Raw genomic sequence first — 26,991 nt, forward strand, 5'->3', positions numbered from 1 at the left:
TTACCGGGTTGCCTCAATATTATGTCAGTTGGGGTGCACCTTGAAAAGGGTTTGGAGGACATTGTCACAATGCAAATAGTGAATTTTGTGTATTTACAAAAATGAGCCTTTATACTGCATGCATTAGAATGTGCACTATTATGTAAAGTCTGTTACTCTGGAATAACAAAGTGTAACATCCATATATAATAAAAAGGCTAGTGCTGCTCCTCTTCTCTATGGGAGGAATTCAAGTGTAGTGTGCACTGGCAGCCACTAATTGGCATCTGACGGCGCTATTCAAGTGTTGGTAACTAGCTTCTTTATAATCACCACTTTAAATGTATTTACCTCATCATTTACATTAGCCAGTGCTAGCGCCACTTCAGCAAGTAGTAGTGAGAGCTCCGATGGCAAAATAGTGTACAACTCCAAGTATTTGTTCTGCTGCTCTTCAGACAACTTTTCCACTCTGTGACGATGAGCATTGAATTCCTGATGGAGAACCTTATGAAGAAGACAGAAACACATAAGTAAGGTCCACTTTCATTTACTCAGTGATCCATCACTTTACATCATTAAAACAGAAATTCAACGAATGGACGGATTATTTTTATGCATTACACATAGACGAGTAAATGGATTCTTCAGGAACAGTAGGTCATTTTTGTCAAAGGCAAAAACTCATTCAATAACTAATTATAAAATTAGAAAGATCTAAAGAGTTGTTATTGCTATAAATCAGACCTTCATGCATTTTAATCACTGCAGGAACAGTCCGAAGATGTAGATTTACAAAGCCTCTGCTTTAGTAAGTGCTGATTCTTTGTGGTTTTGACCCCAAGATTAAAAATGCCAACTATACTAAATGCCAATAATACATACAATGGGCTTCATTCTAAGTTGAACTTACGTGAGTAACTGTACAGCAAGTATACTTTCACCTACTCAGGGCCAGAATGACCATTTGGCAAATATAAGAAGGGCCAATGGCTTGATGGGCCAGACCAGTCTGGTCAGGACGGCTGAAGGGAATTTGGTGCCGGAAGCCAGCTGACTGCAGCTGGTGCATAGAGAGACAGTAGAGCTGTCAATATTTAAAATGTTGTGCTGACCATGAATCAGTCTGAGCTTGCGGACTGGCAGCCAATCATATGTAGCTGCAGCAGTGGTTCCTCATTGGCTATTTATAGTCCCAGCACAACACCAACCCCATGATGGGTGGAAAAGGCCCACCACATTCAAATGCCCTAATGTTTATGGCTAGAAGCAAAAACAATTGACAGCTGATAAATTTACATGCATTCAAAGCTATCTAGTGCAAGAAATAGTGCTGACATTTCTAACCCTGGGCCCTTGAATAAGTCAATATCCCCCTTTGGTACCTGTAGTTCTTCCAATGGCACATATTTTTCGGCTGCAGGTTTCGATAACTTGTCCTTGGTTTCTTTGATCCAGGCTTTAACCACATTTAACTCCTGCTCCACTTCCTCCCGCTCCTTTAGTTCCTGCTCTACCAGCTTCTTGCTTTTCTTTACTTTCTGTTGCATGCTTTGAATAGTATACATCAAAACATCAATCAATATGTCACATCATAAATAAACTTTTGTTCTAGTGCATTATCCAACTAATGGCTTCCAATATTTTATTATCCACATTTACAAATGGCAGAAATTCCCAAAACACACATTGATCTATATGCTGGGGTTATTTATAACTCGGCTTAGCGCCTATAAGGCTTCCAGGTTAAAGAAGAAATACAATTAGCCAAGGAAATTTTCCACGTGCTAACTGAAGCAGCAGGGCTATTCAATTAGCCCGCAAGCTGCAGTTATTGGAGGATTTTGTTCAAGCCTGAGCAGACTCAAACAGAAATCCCCGAAAAATAGCCTGTTTTCAGGTGCCATGATTATAACACATGGATGCGGGAGTTTATCCCAGATTCTAAAGGGTTGATGTCTGAACCATGCCATTTGCTGGGCAAGGAAAAGAGTTTTTTAAAGCCCGAGGCTACCACACATTTTCACAAGGGGTAAATTACCTCCATCTAATTGAATTCTCTCCTTTATTGAAAAGTAAACTGGTCAACTAAACATCAAAAGTATTAATTTTATTTTTATTTTTTACATGAAAATAGTAATCATTGTTACTGTACTATATAGTTGTTCTAAGCAATTAGCATTGGTAACACCTAGAGTTAATAAGCATGTTTATATCTATACAGAAAGCAAGTGCTACAATGCTTGCAATAGATTCTTGCTATGGCTTACTGTACAGGGGATTCCTCATACACCTAGCCTTTATATACCATGTGACACAAGAGGCTTGGCATGAGTGAGCCACGCCCAGCAGTATTACATCTATTTTGCATGTTTTTACTTTGAATGTGCATCTTAGTCGCAATGCAATGTCAAAGCTGCTTCCTCAGGCTGCACTAAGGGGGCAATTCCGACCCACTTTGTGTGGGCCAAATTCGCTACCCCATCCGATTGTTGGAGTTTGCGCATGCTCGAATATGCGCATGCACAAACCCCTGGAGCGAACGACTTCGGCGAGTTTCACACTTGCCAAGGCAATCGCTCCAGGATGGGTGAGCAGGGGGCGAGCACAGGCATTTCGGTGCCTGCTTGGGGCGGGCGGCTGATGTCACTCCCTGAATTCGGCCATTAAGAATAAAAGTCAGTCTATTTACGAAGGGAAAAAAAATCATTCACTGCAGAGTAACCATCTAATGATTTTTCTTCCGTATGTCCGAATGCGAGTAGATGTGTAGGTGGACACATCCACTTGCATGCAAGGACGGAGGGACAGGCGTTCGGTGGGACGGGGTTTACCTGCTCGTTAGGTAGCAAATATACATTGCCTAGAGAACAGGTTTAAATACGGCCCTAATTACTTTCAGGTGGCACATTTGTATATCTGTTTGTGACTGAGGGCCTTATTTTGGTTCATTCTTTCTGACAAAATCCTTCTTGGATGGGCAAAACCATGTGCACTGCAGGTGGGGCAGATGTTACTTGTGCAGAGAGAATTAGATTTGAGTGGGGTTTTACTTCAAAGTGAGATCTATATTGCAGTGTAAAAATAAAGCAGTCAGTATTTTCCCTGCACAGAAACAAAATTACTAACCCAAATCTAATTCTCTCTGCACATGTTACATCTGCCCCCCCTGCAGTGCACATGGTTTTGTCCATCTAAGAAGGATTTTGTCAGAAAGAATGAACCAAAATAAGGCCCTGAGTCTGAATCAATATGCATTAGAACTTGGCGTGAAATAAAAACACACATCGGGTGCAGTCTGGAGTGACTGCAGCAATAATAAGGACGCATGGATATTTTACTGTGACCTTCAAAAGCAAGTCACCAAACACACTGAGTATTTATTTCTTACTTGGAACATCTGTCAAGCATGGCTTTTATTTCTTGAATGAGTGGCAGGTCCTCTGGGCCAGCGGCTTCAGTTTCCACATCTCGGAGGACACCGCTGACTGCATGCTGTTTTAGCTGAGTAACTGCGGAGTGCTGCTGCTCTAACTCTAGAGAGAACCCCTCGTGGCTCTGCAGCAGCTCAGCCAGCTCAGCCTTAGAGGCCCTTTCAGTGCAGCTTTCCGGAAGACGTTCTTGTAGCTGATCAAGTGCTATGGTGGATTCCTGTATCTGAGAACACAGACCAGATTGATTACTTTTAGGAACATGTCATTTTATTTCTCCTTTCCATTTCTCTCTGTTATCTTTTATAAAACATGAATAAAAAGAACATTTACAGATGTCTTCCCTTGATATGCTGCATGTCACAACATAAGCTGCAATAACGCAAGTGTAATAGCGGGTACACACAGTTCCATGTGGAATTCGATTCGATTTCGATTCTATATGCCGTACAATTCGATCTGGCATTTTCAAATTCGGGGGTTATTCTAATTTCTTCGGTCCCTTGTGCGTTTGCAGCCCATGGGAATGCCTGGTGAATGATTTCTCCCCTGCACCCAAGGCTGCGAATGGATGATTATCCAAATCATCTATTTGCAGCCATGCGGGGGATCGGGGGTGAGAGGGGCTGTCGGCACTGCGGGCAGCGTTTAGACCGCACGCAATGCTGTGAATCTTGCAGAGTTGTGCGTGGACCAGAATTAGGTTCCAAACGTGAATGTGCATCAAGATCAAATCTGCATCGAATGTGGAAAGACCATTCGATGCTCATTCGATTTTGCTTCTATAAGTAAAATGGAATAGAAAAGTAGTGGAAATCTCACTGTGTGTACCCTGCATCATACACATAAAGGCAAATATAATGTCTGAAATATTACAATAAAGGACAAGACGAAATATATGTAAGTGTAGACAATGTGACCCAGAATGGTCACATGATTAGTTACATTGGGGTAAATGTATGAAGCTTGGAGAAGAACATTAGTGGTGTCTCCTTCTCCCCAGCTGGCTGGACTGGGCATGCGTGGGATCTCGCTACCCACACAAGATTTCCAGCGCAGCCCAGAGCTGGCACAGCAGATAGCGGCAGCAGGCGGAACGATCAGTGATGCTGACCGTTCATACATTTGGCCTGCTATCATTTAGGTAGCAACGCCGAAATGGACAGGGGCGACTCCTTCATACATGGGGGAGAAGCGGTATCAGTGTACATAACGTGTGCTGATACCCCTTCTCCCCCATAACGACACTTCATAAATCTAACCCATTATATGCAAGGTGATAATGCACCAGCCAATCAGCTCCAATATGTAAATTGACAGTTAGGGTCTTATTGGCTGGAGCATTAGCACTTTGCATTGGGATAGATCATAGATACCACGTCTCCAAGCTTCATATATTTACAGCGACACTCAGAATGTCAATAGGTCATGTAAGTGATACATTTAGGGTTAGGCTAGGGCTGAGGTACTGTAAAAATGCTAAGTTTGCTGTTGACATGCACACTGTCAACATAATGATACACATTCTGGTGTCAATATTTTGTCGACATTATATAAACATCGTCAATCACCACTGTAATAAATTCACAAGAACATAACACTGTTACATTCAGTATGGGAAGAATATTTCTGTACCATGATTGCATGAAGAACTTATTATACGGTCTGGGGGAAATTTACTAAAGGAAATTTGTAAAAAAATAGGTGTATTTGTATACAGAAATACACTTATTTTTGACATTTACTATCCCAAAAATAAGGCTATTCGTATTGATAGCACATCAATACGACTATGAATTGCCGTATTTTCGGGATAGTAAGTCTTTAAACTTGTTTTTTTTATATTGTTTTTACTGAGATATTCAAATGTATAGAAACATCGCAAACATTTTACTCCATCACAGAAGCAATAATACATAAACAACAATCCATCGGGAGTGAGATTAAAAGCATTCCGGTAAGGATCATAGCACACACATTAAAACTTATGGTTCTATATAAAAGATGAATTAATTGGTAGGGGGATAGAAAGGGTGCGGAAAAAGCATATAAGGGTGGGGGAAGGGAGTGATTAACACCTGTGGCATAAGATCCAGGAACTCTACTACGTGTCTGGTGGGATCATGGACATGGATTTCATAGAGGCAGCCAAGGACTTATATTCTTCTAACCAAGGGAACCAGGTGGTTGTAAATTCAGAAGCTTTTTATTGACAATTATTGACAATAAATAATTAATCCTATGGAACCAGTCCTCACGTATGGGAGTATTAGTAGAGTTTCACAATACCGGGATGACTAAGGGGGCTATTCAGACATGATCGCTAAGGTTCGAATTTGCTCCCCCGGCCGATGGTGTGGGTTTGCGCATGCGCAAACCTCGGGAAGCAAACACCTTTGGTGAGTTTCACAACAGGAAGGGCAGGAAGGATGCGGGCATGGGGTGGACGCAGGGGACCGGCTAGCGTTTTATGGGCGTGCCCACAAAAACTGTGGGTGTGCCCAAGGAAACACTGGGCATACCTCTGTGAATGCATACATACCCATGCATCCTTGGGGCGGGCGCTGATGTCACATGACATCAGTGCCCCTCCCCCCCAATTTGGTGGATAGCGGGCATCTGAAAAGCAAGTATAAACTTATTTTTTAGAGCAAAGGCTGGAGAAATCATTTGATGGTGAGCGACCATCGAATGATTTCTCCTCCATGTGTCCGCATGCGAACAGATGTGAAAGTGTACACAGTCGCTCGCATGCTAGTGCAGCGATTAGCTCGGCGGTGAGCGCGTGTTTGGCGGAGCGGCATTTACATGCTCCCTTACTAATGTGACAGAGCAACAATTAAACATGTTAATAGCAGGTAAAAGTGCTTTATGTGTAAGCATGGTGACTGATGGCAGATGACATTACACCACGTGGTACCTTATCGCTCAGTTCCCTCCATTCCTGCACAGCCTCCTCCAGTATCTTCTCCTGCTCACGTGCTGTGTTGCGCAGCCTGGTCCATCTTTGCCAAACCGTTGTCATGGATTTACTTATGGTGGCTTTGCTGGCATTATTTCCCAGCTTCTCCATGGTTGATGCCTTTTCTTCTAGTGCTGTGATTTTCTCATGAAAAGAATTTACCAAGGATAACAAAGTCTGTAAAACAATGACAAGGTCTTTCATGAGGCGATCATCCAGTTACAAAAGTGATAGCGTGATTTAAAGAACATACTATTCCGTGTATTTCTATTATATTGCTTCCTTACTTATTTTGTTGTGAAAGGTCTGTTCTAATGCTGGGTACACACTACGGGATGTTTATACCCAGCGACACGGGGGGGGGGAACCGGCACCGGTAAGTGCAAACACACACTTGACGATGCCGGCAGCAATGGAGCAGGGGCAATGATGCTGCCTGCTCGCTTGCAATGTCCACCGTCTTGCATGTCGTTGATGATGGAGGATGCAGCTGATGATGCGTTAGGGCAACCATCATCAGCAACATACTGCATACACACTGAATAAGGAAAAGGTATACACACTATCAATACAAAATGTATTCTACATGTAATTAGGACCATCCTTCTTCTAACTCCTGTCATTAATCTAGATGAAATCAATCTCTTTCTCACACCATTGTATAGCCTGTCTGTGACACTTTATATAATGATACTTCTGTGACTCAACATGACAGCAGTTTAAGGTACAATGGTTCATTTAGCCCATAAAAGTTTACTGTATATTCTTCTGAATAGCTCTGGATATTTAAGGACAATGGGCTATCAGTGATGGATTTTACCTATGGGCTGCAGGACTGAAGCCCTCCCAGTAAAATCCAAGACCCTGTTCCACATCAGGGAAGCCAGATGTAGTATGTGGGACTACACAGGTTTCACTGTAACTGACAGTTACTTCCTATTGGAAGTCCTACCTGCCAGTCACCCACAGTACAGACAGTCCCATTGGGAGGTGTTCCCTCCTTCCGGGACTGCCAGTCTGGGCTGCCATAAGCAGAGAGCTGACTTTCTGTGGGTAGCCACTCCCTGCCTTACCATGTAGCTCTTGCCGGCTTGTATGGAAGCCAGGGTTATGCACATACACAGTACCATCGCCAATACTGCACATGGCAATCTGAATTGTACAGGGAGCCTGACTGGATGCAATGGGGAGACCCAGCAGCACAGCCTGTGACCACCCTACTCTTACGGCCAGGAGGGAGCCACCATTTTAGTGGTGGCTTCAGTGGTGGGGCTGGAGCACAGTCCAAAATGCAAACACTGCTGGTTGGGACTTACTGGCAGTTGGCGTTTGTCCCCATTTGAATTTTGGACAGCACTGCAGCTCTACCTCTGGAACCACCACTGATTGCAATATCATGTTTGAGCAATAAAATATGTAAAAAAAATTCATTGGAAAATGTTTTTCTCCTATACAAAATGCCTATAGATTGATGAGGTTTTCGATTAACAGAGATTTCAATATTTACCTTGTGAGCAAGCAGCTTTTCTTCAGTTTTGTGGCATGAAACTTCTTTAGCCACTGAAAACTTGGATAACTTTTTTTCAGCATCATTCAAAGAAATTACAACCTGGTGCCTTTCCTCTTGGTATAAATGCCACTGAACTGTACATCTACAAATGAAAAAACAAAACATGAATAGTTCTTAATGAGTGCCTTCCATTGTGTGTCTAGTTAGGGCTTTCACTGTCCCACTGTACTAGAGGTAAGAATGAGATGATTACATATAGTGTAGAAGCATAGAAAAAAATAAACTGGATGCAAGTAGATCAGGTACTGTATGTTATGAGATGTACGGGTAATACAGGTATGTTTGCTGGAGTCACACCAAACAGACCCTCTTGGCATGCCAGGTCACATGGAAATCTTTGAGCATCATGTGCTTTTCTTTGCTTATTTTATTGCAAAAACTTTGCCAACACAATGCAACTAGGACACATGAGACTTCATTTGATATACAGTATGACTCTAAATCAATGTAGCAGACCAAGCTTTTTTCCAGTTAATCAGCATAGTCTTAGTTGTGCTGTGACTAAAAAATAAACCCCAAACTTAGCTGAGTTGTACACGACCTGGTGGCTTACTCACGCCAGATATCATGCTGCATGGGGTATTGAGGCTAGATGCACGAGGACACTTGTACACCTGTAAATCACTCTCAGGTATTTACTGTATATATTCCTCACTAACCTACTCAGTATTGCCACTAGGATGATCTTTATATTGAGCTGTGGTCATTAGGATGGTCTCTGTATTGAATTGTTGCGACTAGGTTGCTCTGTAATATACACTGGCCAGAAAAATGATGTCTATATGTAACATCTACCACTACTATGAAACTATTGTAATGTATCATAGTTGCAAGGATACACTCTGTATTCTATGGAATTCACTGGGGTGCTTTCATTAATTTAAGGCAGTAACTAGGGTGACCAACTCATCCCTTTAATCCAGGACACATATTAATAACACAGGTTCTGTGGCTGGCTTTCACCTTGTTTTAAACTGCCACACCTCAAGACTCCATTTCACTTGGTTTTAAACTGCCACAGAACCTGTGTAATTAATATGTGTCCCGGATTAAAGGGATGAGTTGGTCACCCTAGCAGTAACTAAGATACTGGGGGAAATTTGCTAAGATGGGAATTAGACTCCACATGTGATGTTGCTATGGGCAACCAATCAGATCCTGTCTACTATCTTCTAGAGGGTGCTAAATAAATAAGAAGTAGATTCTGATTGGTTGCCCATAGCAACATCACATGTGAAGTCTAATTCCCATCTTAGTAAATTTCCCCCAGTCTGTTTTATGACAGTGGCTAGAATGATCTCTGTATTGTTTGGAGATCACTAGGATACTATATTTTATGTCAGTGACCATTATGCACTCTGTATTGTTTGAAGGTCATTGGGTTGCTCTCTAAATTGTCACAAGGATTCTGTCTTGAATCTGTGGGGTTATCTAATTAGTTTTCTGTATTGAGTAGAAAACACTAGGTTGCTGTCTGCTCTGCTTCTGTACTGTATAAAATTAGGATGTTCTCTGTAAATTATGGGGGTATCTAGAGTGTTCTCTGTATTGTATAAATATATCAATGGGCTGCTCTGTGTATTGTATTACAGTCACTAAGATTTTTTATGTATTAAATCAATCACTAGGATGATTTCTGTATTGAATATCTACCATCTAATGTTGTTACTTGGCTACTCTGTATTGTCTGGAGGCCTAGACACAGCCCTCTGTGTTGGATTTTGCCATTAGATTGTTCCCTATATTGCATGGATGTCACTAGGATACTCTTTGAATTGTATGGTGATTAGAACGATTGTCTAGCTTTTTTATAGTGGCCATCTGCATACACTGTAAAATAAATGGCGGACACTAGGGAGATGAATAATATCTAAAATTTATATCCCATACCCGAACCATTTTTTTTAAAGGTTTCTATAACTTACTTTCTTAGCAGTTCTAACTGAGCATGAGATTCTTCCTTTGTCTCCTTCTCTTTCTTCTTTAGAGAGGATACAGCTTGTTTGAGATGATCCTGTCCAGATTTTTGCAGGTAACCTTCAAGATCAGTTACTAGAATACGCAGTTCATCTACTAGTCCATTTAATTTGTTTTCTGTGCTAAAAAATTCAGTATAGTCTCTAAGAAAGTTTTCTGCTAACTCAATATCCACACCGTTTGCTGTCTGCTGCAGTAACTGCTGTGCATCTTCCAGCCAATGAGAAGCAGAATTTAATGTTTGGTGGAAACGTTGACTTGTTATGTGCATCTTGTCCAGAGTGGTCTAAAATCAGAGATTTTGTTAAAAAAGTGTTATATGTGTTCTTGGATCACACTGATCTAAGTTCATGTTTTATAAAAAAAAAAGTCTGCATTTCCTGGCCCAGAATCCACACTGGTGACAATAACACAACATTTTACATGTATGATGCATCATTCATTCTGCGCTGTAAATAGTAAAACAGCTTTTTCAAGGACTGCTGAGGGCAGCGAAACGCGTAGGTGCACATAAGTGATCCTAACCACCCTACAGATTTGCCACCAACGGTTCCTGAACCCCACTTGTACTCCACACCATCCCAGTAAGGAGAACTCCATCCTCAGTGGGACTCCTGTCTCTCATAGACACCACCTTCACCATCAGTAGGAGAAGCACTGGTCCTTCCACCCATCCGAGGCCCAATTACATCTGAAGGTACGCCACCCCCTAAAGACAGCCCGGCACCAATAGCGAAGGTTTCCAGCGCTCCCTACCAGTGGATGCCACCATCACATCTGGCACACCCACCCACCATTCTCTGAGAACCCCATTTCCCATACTAAGTGAATTGGCCCCTCACTTTTCTGAGACACTAACTTCTCCTCCTGGAAACATTCCCCACCCAGGAACGAATATTGAGGTGTGGACCCATCCCCACTTAATTCCAAAACGGATTACAATTCCAAGACTTATCAGAAACCCATTGGACCGGACATTTGCAAATCAAAGGGTGACTATACAAACTAGTGTCATTTTTGTTTTTATTGTTTCATTTAAATTCATGTCTAATTTTAATAAATTGTAATTTTTTCACCATACACCTGACCTCTAAATAATTTTATTATTGTTCAATCACCCCCTTTATTTAGCGCAGTCGACCACTTTCTTCTTTTTGTTATTGTATTGGGGTTGACTCCCCCTTTTTTTTAGATTGCTGCTTAATTAGCCAAGCACACTCATACACCAGCACCTTTGTGTGGATATTTTATATCCCTTTTTCTTCTGTCCCACACATCCCAGCATGCCTTGCCTTAGTTTTAGTATTCCCTAATAGCAAAACTGTGGCAAGGCATGATGAGACTTGTAGTTTCACAACAGCTGGAGGGCCACAGTTTGGACATGCCTGTCCTAGGTCAATTCAAATTAGTTTTCAACATCTATCAAGAAGAGCATTGGCCCCCATTGCTTCATAAAAGAAAGAGTAAAACAATATATACAGACCTGCCTTCCATTGATTGCTTCATTGACTTCTCTATCAAGTTCAGATAGTTCAACCATGCTCTGTTCCAGATCAGCTGGAACAAACTCTTTTGCCTTAAGATACTTCTGCTTTTCCCGGTTGCTAAGGGCATTTATGATCCTTAAAGTGGACATGATTTCCTCTTGTTGAATTTGTAACTTTCTAATCTCCTCCTGTATGCTTTCAAGTTTGCCATCCAGTGCCAAGGGTTCATTCAGTTCTACCTTTATTTGCCTGAGCCATTCCAAAGTACGTCTGATTTCAATGTGAAAGTCTATACTCTGTACTAATCTATTTTCACATTCACCCATCCTCTCCCTCATTACAGCATGCCACGATTTTAACTGTTCTTGCCACTGTTGAACCTGAACATCTGCAGCCTCACAAGCTGAAGGTTCGAGAATTGAAGAAAGATCTTCTAGTTGTTCAATAATTTGTCTGAGAAGACTTCCTGAATCCTGAAGGTTGGCTGCCAGTGTACGATAGCTTTTTAGTTTGTCTTCAGCTGGAACTGTTTCCCTGTTCACTTGTTCCAACTCCTTACTCAGGGTCTCTAATTTTATATTCAGCTTTGAACAAAGATCTTCATATCTTCGATAGGCATCTGTAGTATCTGTCAATTGACTAACTTTCTGTTCTATGGATCTTTTTAAATGATGATATTGACTTATAAGTTGCAGCATTTCTTCTGGAAGCCATGGTTGTCCCGTACTGCGAAAAATCTCTTTTTTCTTATTAAGTTCATTAACTGCTGTGCTAAGGGTTACAACTTCATTCAATAGAGATGAGTAGTCTTGTTGAAGTGCCAATGCTTCCTCAGACGAAAGATGGGATGGAACTTTGTTCATGAGTAAAAAGTTATCTTCAAGTTCTTTTAAAGCTTTGCTTGTCAAATCAATCAAGGAAACATATTCCTTGCGGATGCTTATTGCTTCCTGGACCTTACCGAGCTTCTCTTTGGCTAATGTGACCACATAATTACATTGCTGTGGCAAGGAATTGAGTTTATCATCTATATATGTGCGATCAACGTCGTTCAGTGATGGAAGGATCTCCTGACCATTTCTTTGCAAGGAAAGCAAAAGGTTTTCATACTCAGGAGCCTGTTCTAGTATTTGCTGGTATTTGGATAGCTGTGAAAATAACTCTGCGTCATCATTCATTAAATTAATTTCTGGAAATGTCAGAACATCTGCCTGCTTTATCCAGTAACATGCCTTGTCTAAATCCTCTTTAAAATATTTTCTTGAGACAAAACTTTTCTCAAGTTCTATAAGTCTCTGTCCGCATTTCTGCAAAGTGCTGTCAAACACATTTTGAAGTTCTTGTAATTTACCTAAAACTTCATTTTTTTCTTGCTCGGTCGCCTCTTTCATTAGTTCCCTGCCCTGGTTCCAGAGACTGTTAAGGTCACTTTGGTAAGCCTTCAAGCTGGCTTGGGTATTTTTACATGTTCTTATTTGCTTGCTCACATCATCTGGAAGTAAGCATATGTACTCCTGAAACATAACCTTGTTTTCATGCAGTCGAATTTGGTTTAAGGCCTGATAAGCTGCCATTAAAAACTGTGCCCTTTCAGACAAAGCCTTGTTTAAGTGTCTCTTCCTCTGGTTGACCAAGTCACTGAGATAGTCAACATGTTTTTGGGAATCTGCTAGTGCTTTCTGAAGCTGTTGTCTTTCATTGAGTCCCAGATTACCCATTATCTTATCGGCATCCTTTAACAAGTTTTTAAGGCAAATTTGTTTGGTTTCTACTTCACTGCAAATCGCTAGGTGGTCCATAAGCAAGTTCTGAGCAAGTTCAGGTGGAGGGCTTTGTTTTAAAGCCTCTGAGATACTAGGCTGCTGATCTTCAGCCCATTCTGTTAACTCCTGTAACCGGGAATGTACTAAGCTCAACTCTTCTAAAGTGGTGGCACAGGACAGGATTTTATTTTTTACTAAGTCTTCTAGCTGTGCCCATCGTTGTTCAAAATGACTGGTCTGCTCCTTAACTAATTCTTTGTCATCTACATTTAGATGTTCACTTATTTTTTGTTTTTGCTCCTTGAGGTCCTCAAGAGCAAATCTTCTCTCTTGAAGAATATATGATAAGGTTTTCAAGGCTTCAAGATGTGCTGCTGTGCTCTCAGTATCAGATCTGGCAAATAACAAAGACATGGAAGTAAATGTCAAATAAGATACAGCTATTCCATTCTCTATATTATTATCTTTCTCTTACAGTAGAAACCACCCACCACCACCGCCACCCCAATTTGGTGACATGGCTACTAGTATAGAAAAATGTAGTTTTATCAGGCTGTAACTGTTCATATGGCCTGATTGAAATGTATGCAAACCTGACATGTTTATAAATGTGTGATTGCAATTATGCCGTGGTGGTCTTGCAGCAGTGGCCACAGACAGGATTTATCCACAAAGTAATTGACAGTTAGGGACCATTTGGCTAAGGTAACAGGGACTAAGGTAAAAATGCAGATGTCTCGCTAACTTTTTGGGGGCGTGTTTCAAACTGCGAGTGTGATCTCAAAAACAGCTGCGAGATATCAGGCATCATTCATTGCACGACGATAGGGTGACTCACGCTTTGATAATCGACTGATCTGTGGCAGATGCTAGATCTCTGTACTCCACCAATGGGATTAGAAAAAGCCACTGTTGGGCATCTCAATACAAATCCAGGGCGCAGCAAAATTTGTATATTTTCGCATACCTGCTGCATTCACATTTGCAGCGGCAAATGTATTTGCATACATCTCTAAATCAGGCCCACTAACGATCCATAATCATATCCCTATTTTTTGTTATACTTTATATAGTAGACCTTCCACACAATTAAGAGCACACACAAATCTGCAAATAGTAACATAATTTGCTAGTAAACAATTGGAACAAAGTATTTTGTGTGGAAGGGGGGTATGAAATATTGGTGAAAGTTTTGGTTCTTGTGTAGTTTCACGGCACCAGCATGGCGCCGTGCTACTTCCGGGATCGGTACGCTCGCCAAACTATCTAAAATAAAGTAACTTAACTCCATGCCAACGTGGATAGTTCATACCCCCACTATCCACGTTGGCATGGAGTTGATTTTAGATAGCGTGGCGAGCGTAGCGAGCCACCGAGCCCGCAGCTGGCGCCGTGAAACTACACAAGTACCAAAATTTCCTAGTCTATTTCATACGTTTATGGTGATTTGTGTAATGAATAAAAAGCCCAAATCCAGTTGCCACCTTTGGCAGTTTGTTTTTTCATTACCTGGCTAAATTATCCCACTCTGTTGTCAGCTTTTCAAGAAAGACATCAACTATGTTTAGACGATCATGGTAGTCCCGTGTTCTCTGCAGATCTTCCTCCCTTTGTTGAAGTAAATTGTTTATTTGGAAGCAAAAATCCAGCCAACGGTTACTTAATTGTCCAATCTCTGCATGTTCTGGTGACTCCTGACCATTCGTCAGCTTATTCACTTTCTCTGTAAAACTGGTAATCTTATCTTGCTTGGACTGAAGTTTCTGATTAAACTCCTAGAACACAGAGAATGAACAGTACAGATAAGTGAGAACAGTCCTATGCAATATGGACTGTATTTACTTACAAATCCATTGATAAACGGGTGCCAGATGATGTTCCGACATGGGGGATCCGGACAGTCAGTATCCCGACGTCGGGATCACAAATGCCGGTGCTCCAACAGGGGGGATCCCGACTCACAGGGGCTATTTTCCCTTGTGGGGGTCCACAACCTCCATAGAGGGAGAGGAGAACCTGTGGCAAGCATAGTGAGCCTGCAGCGTGGCGAGTGCTGCGAGCCCGTAAGGGGTTCTTTGCGCTCGACCCCCTGTCAGAGCACCGTCAGTCAGGATCCCGACTGCCGAGATCCCCCCTGTCGGAGCCCCATACCACACCCAGAAAAAACTGGCTTTGTTGCATTAGGGATATTTTGAAAGCAGTCAAAAAAAACATCAATATTTGATTTGTAACTCATTCTGAATCACCAGTTTCTATCAGCAAATTCAATTACAGTATGTTCAAACAGTCAAATGATCTATAAACAGGAAAATGTACCTACTGTACTATAAGAGTAGTCAGTAATTTGGGCAAAGGTTTGGAAAAGAACACTTCTGAATGTACTGAAGTCATTTACCTGTAATACCAATAAGTAGATGAACAAATACTGATCTCCTCTTTATAATCCTATAATGTATTATATATAATGCATACTTATCTTGATATCATGCACCACTGGTCCAAACTACAACTATGCATTTATGTATAGAGCAGCAATATGCTGTAATAAGAACTGAAGAGTAATTAATAAGGAAGATTCCCACAGCACCCAGACTACATACAGCACCAAAAGTTCTAATACACATGTATATGCATAATACTGTATGTTTCCCATAACATTACAGATCCACATGAATCTGTAGTGTTGGATGGATGCATGGAAAGTATCTGTAAAGTACTGTACACTGCAACACTGGATATTACAGATTTTCATAACCGGCAAATAGTAACATTACAAAAATCTTCATTTCTTAATCCTACATTACAGTACGTACATAAATGTTTACCAAGTATATTCTATATATGATCCATACCCATATGTGTATTATTTTAAATAAATGTAATGTAACTTTTTGTATACACAGTATACTATACTTTACTTATATAGAATAGTGTTATACAGTCTGCAAAAGTCTGACTAATATATAGAGACGGTATAGTCTATTATTAAGGCAAAAGAGTGTAATGAAATATGTTGTTTATTCATATGTCCAAAAGTGGGTAACATTAAAACCTTTCAGTACCTTCAGCTGTGATACCATGTTCTGTGCCAGTTTGATCTCTAGTTCTGCTCGTTTCCTCTTAAAGTTCTGGAGCTGCTGGCCAGCATCCTGGAAATAGGCATGGAGCTCCGCCTTCATTTGTTTAACTTCTTCCCAGCCGTTAGCTAGATCATGAGATAGAATCATTCTCTGTTCAATCTAGAAACAAAAAGAAACATGCTGAAATGAGTTTGTTTCTGGACATCTTAGAACATTTTCATTTCTACTGTTAAATAAGCTTTCTGTTTAAGCTGGGCACACACTAGAATGATCCAGCAAACTGTCCAATGCGATGCAACGATATATATTGTGTTCACAGACAGACTTTGTAATCTGTCATACAATGACATGATTTATCATTTCAGGATTACTGTTACAGCAGTGCATCAGACATCGTATCGTTCCATCTGATATACTGTGCACACAAATCATCAAACTATAAAATGGTTAATGCGATAGAACACAGATTGCAAGGCAGGTAAATATATTGTATAGTTTGTACACAGCTTAACAAATGTTGCAAAAATGATGGTATATTGAAACGTCTTGCATAAAATCTTACAGCATCTACAAATGAATGTCCTATGCCATATCGGAATGGACACATCGGAAGTCAAGACCGATATCCTATTAGCATCTATATATTTTCTGCTGATAAAATGATTGGACATCGCGATTAACGACCGTAGGTAATTATCACGGTATCCATTTAACGTCCCTTTTTATTAGCCGAAAGTGGACACACAATATGGCATGGGATCAGGGGTAAGTCTCCGATGTGCTATTGGCGGTCCTGGAGGCTGCTTATTGGGCATTTTGCTTCACATACTTCAGGAACATCCAATAATAGCAGGTAGGGGAGAAGGGACGCCGGCATTGGAGCTGATAGTATAGTCCCAGTGAAGAACTAAGCTAATAGAATGCCGCCCTGAGATGGAGAGAGTTAGGGTTAAATTTGCTAAAGCTTCTAAAAATTAAAGGAAATGATGGTGCCAATAGCAACCAAACATATTCTGTCTATGATTTCACTATTGTATCCTAGAAAATGATACACAAAATCTGATTGGTTGATATGGGTAAATTTACCCCTTGGAGGTTATTCAATCCTTGCCAAATCTTTTGCCAGGTGAAAAAAATGGCAATTTTCGGCCATTTTAAGGGCAAATTAGATTTGCCCTATTCAATCTCTGTGCCGACTTTTCATCTCGGTGAAAATCCGGCACCTGCGAAAACCATGTGGAATGTCAAGTTTGCTGCAAATCCACATGTTTTGGTGAATTCGCTGCCGTTTCCACCCATTTTTATGGCCGTTTCCTCTCATGCCGATTCGCAAAAAAAAAAAATGGTCAAACAGCATGGATGAAAATGTACTAAATAATGGGCAAAAACATCCGTGATTGAATACTGATCGGTGAATCAGTGATGTTTTTTTCCATCTGAATACCTCCCCCCCCCCCCCTTAGTGTCTAAGTCACAGGAGCAGAACGTACTACAAAACAAGGACATTGTGCTAAGTTTGCAGTGCTGGCCATACACAGTATATAAGCAGTTGATAAATATGCAATTTGTGGGAGAAAAACATGAAAGAATGAATGTGATCATTTGCATGCTGTTGTTAAAGTTCAGTTTTCTAAACATTTTCTGGTTACCATGGAGCACACACAATGCTCTGGCTATAAATCCTGGGAGTACTTACAGTTTGCTTTGTTTGCTGAATGTTGATCGCAACATTTTTCACAGCACCATCAGATAAGTCACAAGTTGTACACAAGAGATCCAAGTAAGTGTTGGCCTGCTCCTGCAGGGTTCTGTAGTGTTTCGCCTGGTTAGATATAAATAATGAAAAGAGACAAAGTAATACTTCTAAAACAAACACTGACATTCAAATCAATTGAATTCAAATGCTTTGGTTTCATACTTTTTTGGTTTCGCACATTTTAATATGGTATAATATCCAAGAACTGAGTGGCTTGGCAGGTAACTCTAAAGTCAAGACCAGCGGTTTCAAACCACGGTCTTCAATTCACAATTATAGGTTTTAGGGATAGCTGTATTAGAACACAGGTAACTTAATTGGTACCTCAGTTCTTTTGATTTAAGAAGCATGGCTATGACTAAAACCTGGATGGTTAATGTGAGGACTGTGGTTGGTAAACACTGGTCTAGATGGACTTTGCACTATAATTTTCAAAATCACATGTTAAGTAAATTTGTTTATTATACGAATGGACGCCCGGAGGTCAGGATGCCAGCGGTCAGAATACCGACACCAGCATCCCAATGGAGGGAATCCTGACAGGGTTCAGGTAGGATCCCTCTTATCCTTCTAACCCTAACTTCCCACAGATTAACCCTAACCTCCACACCTTCCCCAGTGTCACTCTAGAGCTCCAGATATATTCACTGTTCAGGATCCTGGCAGCTGGCATTCCGTCTGTTACTGGTCTCCCGGCAGTAGGCAGGATGCCAGCAGCGATATATCGTCATAGTGAATGACAGCATCCTGAATGCCGGGATCCTGAATACATATACAGATGGAGCTGGGCTCATCCTTGGCCGGCGCTCGCCAGATCCCTTTCACTGGTGAGCGCCGGTGATAGATACTGGGCCGCGCGTGCGTCTCACGCGCACACGCGTCCCAGTATCACGGCGGCTGGGCAGCATTTCCCTGCCCGTCTCCACTTGAGGGAGACGCTGCCCAGTTCGGGTGGGGGGGGGGGGGGTCGGGCGGCAAGGGGGACCGGTGGCGACGGCGGGGGAAGCAGCGGGGAGCCCCGCCAAGCTGCGTTGCCACGGGGCGCGCGAGCGTCTCGTGCGCGCGCGCCCCTGGAGATTCTACCTCCATCCCCTGCAAGGATGAGCCCGGCTACATCTGTCATTTTTTATTTGTTTTGAAATTTTTCTTTACAAGTTAATTAAATTTTATAAAAGCAAGAAAATAAGATACTGATTCGATACTGACGTCCGCCAGGACCTGGTGGGTGCCGGTATCAGACAGGAGGGAGGACACATGGGGGAGAAAGAGGGGGATAATGCATTGAGCAGCACTGCACTGCCTTCGATCTAGCAGATCGAAGGAGAAATAGACTTGCCTGCCAAGTCTATTTCTGCTTTCGATCCCGATGCCGCAGGGTTAGAATCTGCATCAAATGCAGCTAACACTTTTAGATTCAGTGTCATTTTCGATTCATTTTGGATTATATAGTCCAAATGAAATAAAAAATGACAACAAATCAAACCATGTGCTCACAGCTTAAGAATTAGATTTTGTATAAAGAATAGTTTGACATTCAGTGCCGACACGGAGAATGTGGACAGCAGAATATTGAACACAGCATGACAACTTGGTAGTAATGCGATTTAAAGCATTCAGACTGTTTTGGCATTAGAACTTTAAAAATGTTGTTTTATCATGTTTAAAGTGACTACAGGACATGGACCTATCAACACTGCATACCAATACCCTGACAAATATGGACATCTAGAGGGACAATAATATCCAGGGACAAATCTATAAAACCTGAGATGTCTCCAAAACGTGTAAGCATGTAGTTAGTACATACTTAGCTACTCTCCCAGACCATGTGGAGGATTTTCACATTTTCCTACTGAAATGGACAGGACAGGGATCATAACACCACAAATTGCAGGACCATGAGAAGAAGGCCAGTATGACAGATTTCTATGATGAGAAGCACCAAACCCAACCATTTCAGCTACATCTCCCCTCCAGAGGGGAAATAATAAATGATGAGAATTATCAGTCCATAATTAGGACTGCACACTCATGACGAGGTATCTGGCTATTCAATGCTCATTTTTAGAACTTACCCGTTTTGTTGCCTCAGCCAGACCGAGTGGAGCTTTGGTGCCAGGTTCCAGCTCTTTTAGCACAGAGGAGAACCAGGCCTGGCACTGCAGCAAGGTGTCCTGGTGACTTACATACTTCTGCAGTTCATTTTCTAAGCTTAAATATACCTGAAATAACATGGGAAATATGTAAAGTGGCCAGCAATTATAAAAGACAATGATTGAAATACTTTTGCAAGCTAAACCCAGGACTAAATTACCAAGATACTCTCAACTATACCCAAACATTACTACTACTGTATATTCAGAAAATGAAGACCCACCTCTGGTAAATCTAGTAATACTTACTCTCTGGACAGTACTACAAATGGCAGAGTAACTGTCTCTGGTCCCTTGCAAATGGGCCTGGATATTTTGTTTAAACTTTGCTTGCAGATGCTCAGCACAGTGAAGGACCAAATTTTCCCCCTTCAGTTTAAGACTGTTTAAGCGCTCTTCAAAGCCAGCGATATCCTCCATCATAGCCTGCCAAATAAATAATTGTTTACAATCTTTCATTGCTCCATTATTTGTACAGATATTGTTGGTTTTGTTCTGTTTTATTTCTTCTCTATGAGTAATGCTGAATATATTTCCTAAATATAAATATGCTGTGACAAAGGTAATGACATCCTGAACCAAGTCATCAGTTTATTTATCAAGATGTAAAACAGACATAGACAAGCTAGCTAGTGCCAGGTCCCAAAATACTTTTTTTTGCTGAAAAGGGGGTCTTAGGATGCACCAGGAGACTGCACTGACTGATCTGACACTTGCATATATGGAGGGTGCCAGACGGGGTCCCGACAGTCGGGATCCCGACCGGCATTTACCCGACGTCGGGATCCCGACTATCAAAATACCGACAGCCGGGTTCCCGACGGCCGTCGACTATTTTCCTAAGTGGGGGTCCACGACCCCCATAGAGGGAGAATAGAATAGGTGGCTCGCAAGGGGCTTTGTTGCGCTTGCCATGCTGTCTGGGTCCGGCCAGTCGGGATCCCGACGTCGGGATCCCGACTGTCGGACCCCTGTACCACACCCTATTTGTATGCAACAGAGTCTCTGAATCTGTATCCGAAGTGCTACAATATTTCAGCCACAATGTTACTATACTATTTCTCTGTGTTACGTATACTTAGTCAAACACAAAATACAAGTGTCACAAATCAAATTATTCAGCTCAGTCTTCTGGTGAGTCCTAGGAAAGTTGCATTGTGACTATGATGCAATTATGGTACAAAAAGACTCCTGACACTAGAAGAGTTGCATGGGACTTGCAGGCTCACTCGCAGCAAGCATCTCATGCTGTGTGGTGTATTGAGGCGGTACTTATGTAGTATCTGGGCTGCCGATTTTTTGATTGTATGCCTTAAGTTAAGGCATACAATCAGATGCGATGCGATGCGATATCGCATCGCATCCGATATCGGATGCGATATCGGATGCGATGACCCGATTTTTCCATAGGAATCAATGTTAAAATGATTCCTATGGAAAAATGGGTCCTTTTCATACCCCTACTATCCAAGTGGGCATGGAGTTGGATATAAACCTGTGGCGAGCGTAGCGAGCCACCGAGCCCGAAGCGTGGCGAGCGAAGCGAGCCCCGCGAGGGGACGGTATTCGTCCCCTCGCGGGGCTCGCTTCGCTCGCCACGCTTCGGGCTCGGTGGCTCGCTACGCTCGCCACAGGTTTATATCCAACTCCATGCCCACTTGGATAGTAGGGGTATGAAAAGGACCCATTTTTCCCATTGAATTCCATGTTAAAATGGACTCAGTCCATTTTAACATTGATTCCTATGGAAAAATCGGGTCATCGCATCGCATCGCATCGCATCGAATCGCATGGTCGCATGCGATGCGATGCGATCTCCCGATCCGACCCGATTTAGAAATCGGCAGCCCAGATACTACATAAGTACCATTGAGGCTAGATGTATGCGGACACTTGTATGAGACACATCTGTATATACTGCCCACTATCAGTCATTCCCACAATGCAACGCACTTAAATGCTCACTTCCACCCACACTGCTGATTCCCTCACCCTATTCTCTGAATCCAGACCACAGTGCACAGCCCGTCAATTCACAATAGAAATCTAGAGTTCCCTGCACTCCCTCACCCACCCTCACCCCTTCTATCAGAAGTGGCAATACCAATTATGGTGGCTATTACATAGGCCAAGCTCTGGTTATGTGTGGAGGAGTGGTAATACCTAATCTGGGACCCTCTATCTTGGGTTTGTATATCTTTTACTCTTCTGGACCACAAATGATTCTTAGACCAGGTTATTTTTTCACCTATGCACCCCTCAGCACCCATCTGTCTCTGTCTCTAGTTCATGTAGATCTTAATGCAAGACATGTGGCCTGTGATGTTCCCATTTAGCTCACAAGATAATAGTAATGCAGATTTATTTTGGACAAAACAATGAAGTCCCTGTGTTTACCGTGACATCAACAAAGGATGAAATGCAGAATGGCGTAACACTAATTATGCAACATTAAATGAAGATGAGAAGATTGTGTGGCCAATGCAAAGTTAAAAGTAAAATGGGTATATCTTCTACAGAAGAGAAGGAGCACGGGACAATAATGCATTTTCTTGCACATACATCTCCATCAACAGCATATAGTGTACATCCCATATACTACCAGGTTATCATCATAAGAGGGAATATGCACCTGCTGTAGATATAAGCCTATTAACAATTTTATTGGGGACATGCACTGTACCAAACCTTTTATCTATCATTTATCTACTACATTCTATAAAATGATTGATAGAATTTGATTGGTCGCTATCAGCATTTCTCCACTTAAGAAGGCTTGATACATATCCCCAAATATGCTTACAGTGAGCTGCATTTGCGAGAACACACTCTTGCTGAATTTCCCATAAGTGAAAATGCCCCTTCTGTTGCTACAGCATGTGCTGATCTGCATAGCCACACACAGGACTGGGCTGGCCATCTGGCACTTCTTGCATATGCCGGAAGAGCCGATGGCCTGATGGGATGGTCCAGACAAACAGGGAGACAGGGTGCAGCATCCTAGCACTTTATTTGGCATGCGCAGACGGGTTGGATGAGCGGCTGCTCTAACATACAGTACAGAGAGGCAGGGGGAGTACCGAAAGGCCACGTCCCAATGAGCTAATGGATGACCACGCCAGCTGTGAACTCTAATACAGCCCCAATCCAAGCATTTGGAGTGACTTTACACATGCCAGTGTGCATGCAACCCTACATTACCCCTCTATTCCTTAAAATGTTATATTTGCATTTACAATACAGTACCTTGTGATTTGCCAATTGCTGAGTTATTGTCTCCAAATTGCTACTTTCCATTAGATCAGGAGTTACCAGTCTGCTAGACATCTGAAGCAGCCACTTCTCCACATCCTGCAGCTCCGAATTATAGCCCTCGTGCTCCTTTACTTTCTCCTCCAAATCCGCAACACTCATCTATTTACAGTTGTACATAAGATTTTAGAGAGACACCAAAAAGAAAAATAGAAATTAGCTTTATTGACAGCAGCACACAGTGTACAATGAATTATCTGCTTCCTGTTATGTTCTGTTAATATATGAAATATAATATCTTTAAGTATAACGGACTGATTGATATGTAAATTCCACTATTAGAAATGACATGATATTTAAAACTGTATATATGTGAAATTAACATAGATATCACTATAATCCCCAGTACTGTTTCATTATAATATTTGATGATATACATTATAACTTACAGTATCTGTCATTTATGGAAGCACATCTCCTACTGTACCTTGGCCATGTTGCACAGTCCTTGATAGTCTTTCTGCAAATTGTGGATTTTGTCCCCCACAGAGACATCACGGGTGACACTGTGCAGCGCTTCACCTTTCTCTATAACCAGTTTGATGGATGGCTCGCTTGAAAGAATAGTCTGCTGTATGGACTGCATACACAAAGAAAATAACATTCTTACCATCAAACCATTACCATTAATCCTTATTGATCCACTCAAGCAATTGTCTAAATCAGGAGTGATCTGGGGCTCTAAAAACAGTCACAGCACTGCAATAGGGCGTGCCACGAGTCACAGGGACCCGTCTTATGTATGCCAGGTGGATGAGCAGAAATCTGAGAGCACCTGTACCCAATGTACAGTAATACCAATAGGTGCATCCTCCACCATCAGTTGCAACATCAAAACTTGCAGCAGTTCTATGGCAATTGCAGTTCCTCCATTGGACCACAGCCTCCTATGCTTGTGACTATGTATCTGTATAGGCAGCCACTTGCACTGACACCTTAAAAGCTCCCATTTGTGTGCACTATTAGCAACCTCACTTTTCAGCTATACATCTCTCAGTGAGCCGGGTGTACCAAGCTTCAAAAAGTGATATATTGATAAACAACCAGCCAATCAGCTCCTACCTACCATGTTACAGGCTGGGTTTGACAACTGTCAGTTAGAAGCTGATTGGCTGGTTGTTTATCATTCTCCACTATCGCTATCAGTACATCTGACACACTGCCTGATATTATCACAACAGCACCTTGTATATTGTCTGTGTACCACATGCACTGTGGGGACGTGTAAGGACTCTTCACACAAGCACAGTTGCAAATTATCGCTCAACTATGTGATGATGAAGCTGTCACCCAGGCCCATAAGATTAAAAGACATACGAGAATAATATTAACAAATAAGTAATTTTTTTTTATACTATCATTCTTGCTATACTTTTAGCTTTATGTCATTATCTTTATTCTATTAACTATAATACATTGTATATTAGACCCATTCACGGACTATAGACTTGTATCCCCAATACCATCCTATCTTTGAAACTTGGCAGCAAAATTTTGCTTGCACATCATTAACAGCCGCTTCCCATCACTTAATACACACCATAATAGGACTATTTTGTGCCCCTGAAACTAACCAAATTGACAGAACTTAAACCCCTGACATAAACCCCTGTGGGGAGGGGGGGGGGTTAGAAGGGCCGCAGGTGGTGGCATTGTTGATTATCTAGGAGCAAGCTTGTATGCTGGGGAAAATATTTATAGCACCCAGGCAATATGTCTCAGTAGTAAATCCCTTTTATCTCACTAGAGTGCTAGAAGTATAGAACAGAATATACATCACCTTATACTTGGCTAGCTGGGCCTTCTTCTCATACAGCTCAGTCTTGGGTTCCACATCAGCTTGGAGGAGCGACTGGTGTGCTGCCAGCCACTGAGTCTGCACCTTGTACTTGTCGGAGAACTCCTTGGCTAGCTGCAGACCCTTCTCTAGTGCCGTGTGCTCCTTTCTAATTAAACTTGTCAGGTCTTCCAGCTTCTCCACATAGCAATGCATGTCATGTTCCAGCTGCTCAGCCTCAACACCTGCTAAGTACTTGAGAACTCTTTCGCCTTTTTCACGAGCTGATTTTAGCAGTCGATGACCCAAATCCATTTCGCTTAATAAAAACTAAAGAGAGACAAGAATCTTATGCAGTAGTCTATTAAATCAACAGAAATATTGTTAACGGGCATAAATATCAACATTTGCTAAATGCTGACATGTGAAATCTCAACATTCTTAAAATGCCGGCATTAGGGTTAGGCACAGGTCACAGATAGGATATGGGAAGGGCAGGGGTAGAGGTAGAGATACGTGGAGGGGTAGGGGTAGAGATACGTGGAGACTCAGCACCAAAATGTCGCTCAGTCAGATGTCTCAACTGGAAATGACAATCATATGACTGCTGACAGAAGACACTGCTGGAGACGTTGCACCTAGATAAGTAAAAGATGGGCCACCAGGAATGTTAGGACAACATTCTAACATGCTGATATTTCATCAGCATGTTAGAATGTGTCAGCATGATAAATGCCCAGCAATACACACTGAAAGGGAGTGATGTCACCTAACAGCTGTTTATGTCAGACACACTTCCAGTACTTTCCACGGACACCTCCAAAGAACCACAGTGCACCTGCAGCACTAACGGAGGGAAACTAATACCAGTGACTAGTCACCTGCGGTGGCCGCACTGCCACTAACACATGGACACACAATCTTTAACAGGCTGCTGGGCACTTATGGAGTAAGGTAGAGATAGGGCCAGAAAGAGTATTGCCATTAAGGAATTGATGATCCGATTGGTGTACCGCAGTGGAAGTTATGGATCAAGTCTCCCACAAAGGAGCTGCATTATCCAAGCCATGCACAATGCAGCGCCTCTTTGGAACCTAAACTGTGATTGGGAGGCGATCACAGTATAAGTGTTGGCGCATGAACATGGGTCTGAATTAGGCCCATTGTTTCTTTTAATGACACTCTTTCTGTTTACTCCCACATAGGATATTAAACAGAAACAAAATGAGAGTATTTAACATGAGTTTATTTATTGTGACTAATAGTGTGTGCACACATAAATACATATATGCTCATTTCTAAGCCATGCAATACCTCTATAGCTGAGTGGCTAGACACACTTACAAGCGTAGTATACAGTTTCATAGCACGTCCTATTGCTCAATAATAGGAAACGCTCCCAAGCACAAGAGAGTAATGTTTGTTACTGGTCCTCCTGCTTACACACCACCTCAGCAATGAGACCTGCCTATGCCGCTGTAACAGATAAGGCCCTGTGTGTGCATTTCCCGAGCAGACATCAATGTCCAGCACACTTACCTCCAGTTTCTTCCACTTCCTCTCCAGCGCCGGCTTATCCACTACCCCGATATTTGCTGTAATATTTTGGAAGTTCTTTTGTGCTTCAGTAAACCAGTCTGTATAAGATGTAATGGCCAGGTCAGACTCTTCTATGTTCCTGATCTCTTCCTCAAGGAATTGGATTTGTTCCTTAAATTCAAGGAGAAATAAGAAAGTTACCATC

The 26,991-nt window shown here is 41.9% G+C and overlaps 1 protein-coding gene across 1 annotated transcript in view; it reads right to left on the reverse strand.

Moving 5' to 3' along the window:
• SYNE1 (spectrin repeat containing nuclear envelope protein 1) overlaps positions 1–26,991 on the reverse strand; it is a 503,588-nt gene that overhangs the window by 160,493 nt on the left and 316,104 nt on the right. The window contains 16 exon segments of the mRNA XM_083176202.1: positions 331–486; positions 1,365–1,530; positions 3,371–3,636; positions 6,331–6,549; positions 7,880–8,024; positions 9,868–10,205; positions 11,403–13,563; positions 14,679–14,944; positions 16,232–16,408; positions 17,946–18,071; positions 20,081–20,227; positions 20,408–20,584; positions 23,405–23,572; positions 23,898–24,050; positions 25,251–25,577; positions 26,787–26,957. Of these exon segments, the coding sequence (XP_083032328.1) occupies positions 331–486; positions 1,365–1,530; positions 3,371–3,636; positions 6,331–6,549; positions 7,880–8,024; positions 9,868–10,205; positions 11,403–13,563; positions 14,679–14,944; positions 16,232–16,408; positions 17,946–18,071; positions 20,081–20,227; positions 20,408–20,584; positions 23,405–23,572; positions 23,898–24,050; positions 25,251–25,577; positions 26,787–26,957 (5,163 nt within the window).

This window comes from Crinia signifera, chromosome 3, assembly GCF_055691185.1.
Source record: "Crinia signifera chromosome 3, ASM5569118v1, whole genome shotgun sequence".
NCBI lineage: Eukaryota > Metazoa > Chordata > Amphibia > Anura > Myobatrachidae > Crinia > Crinia signifera.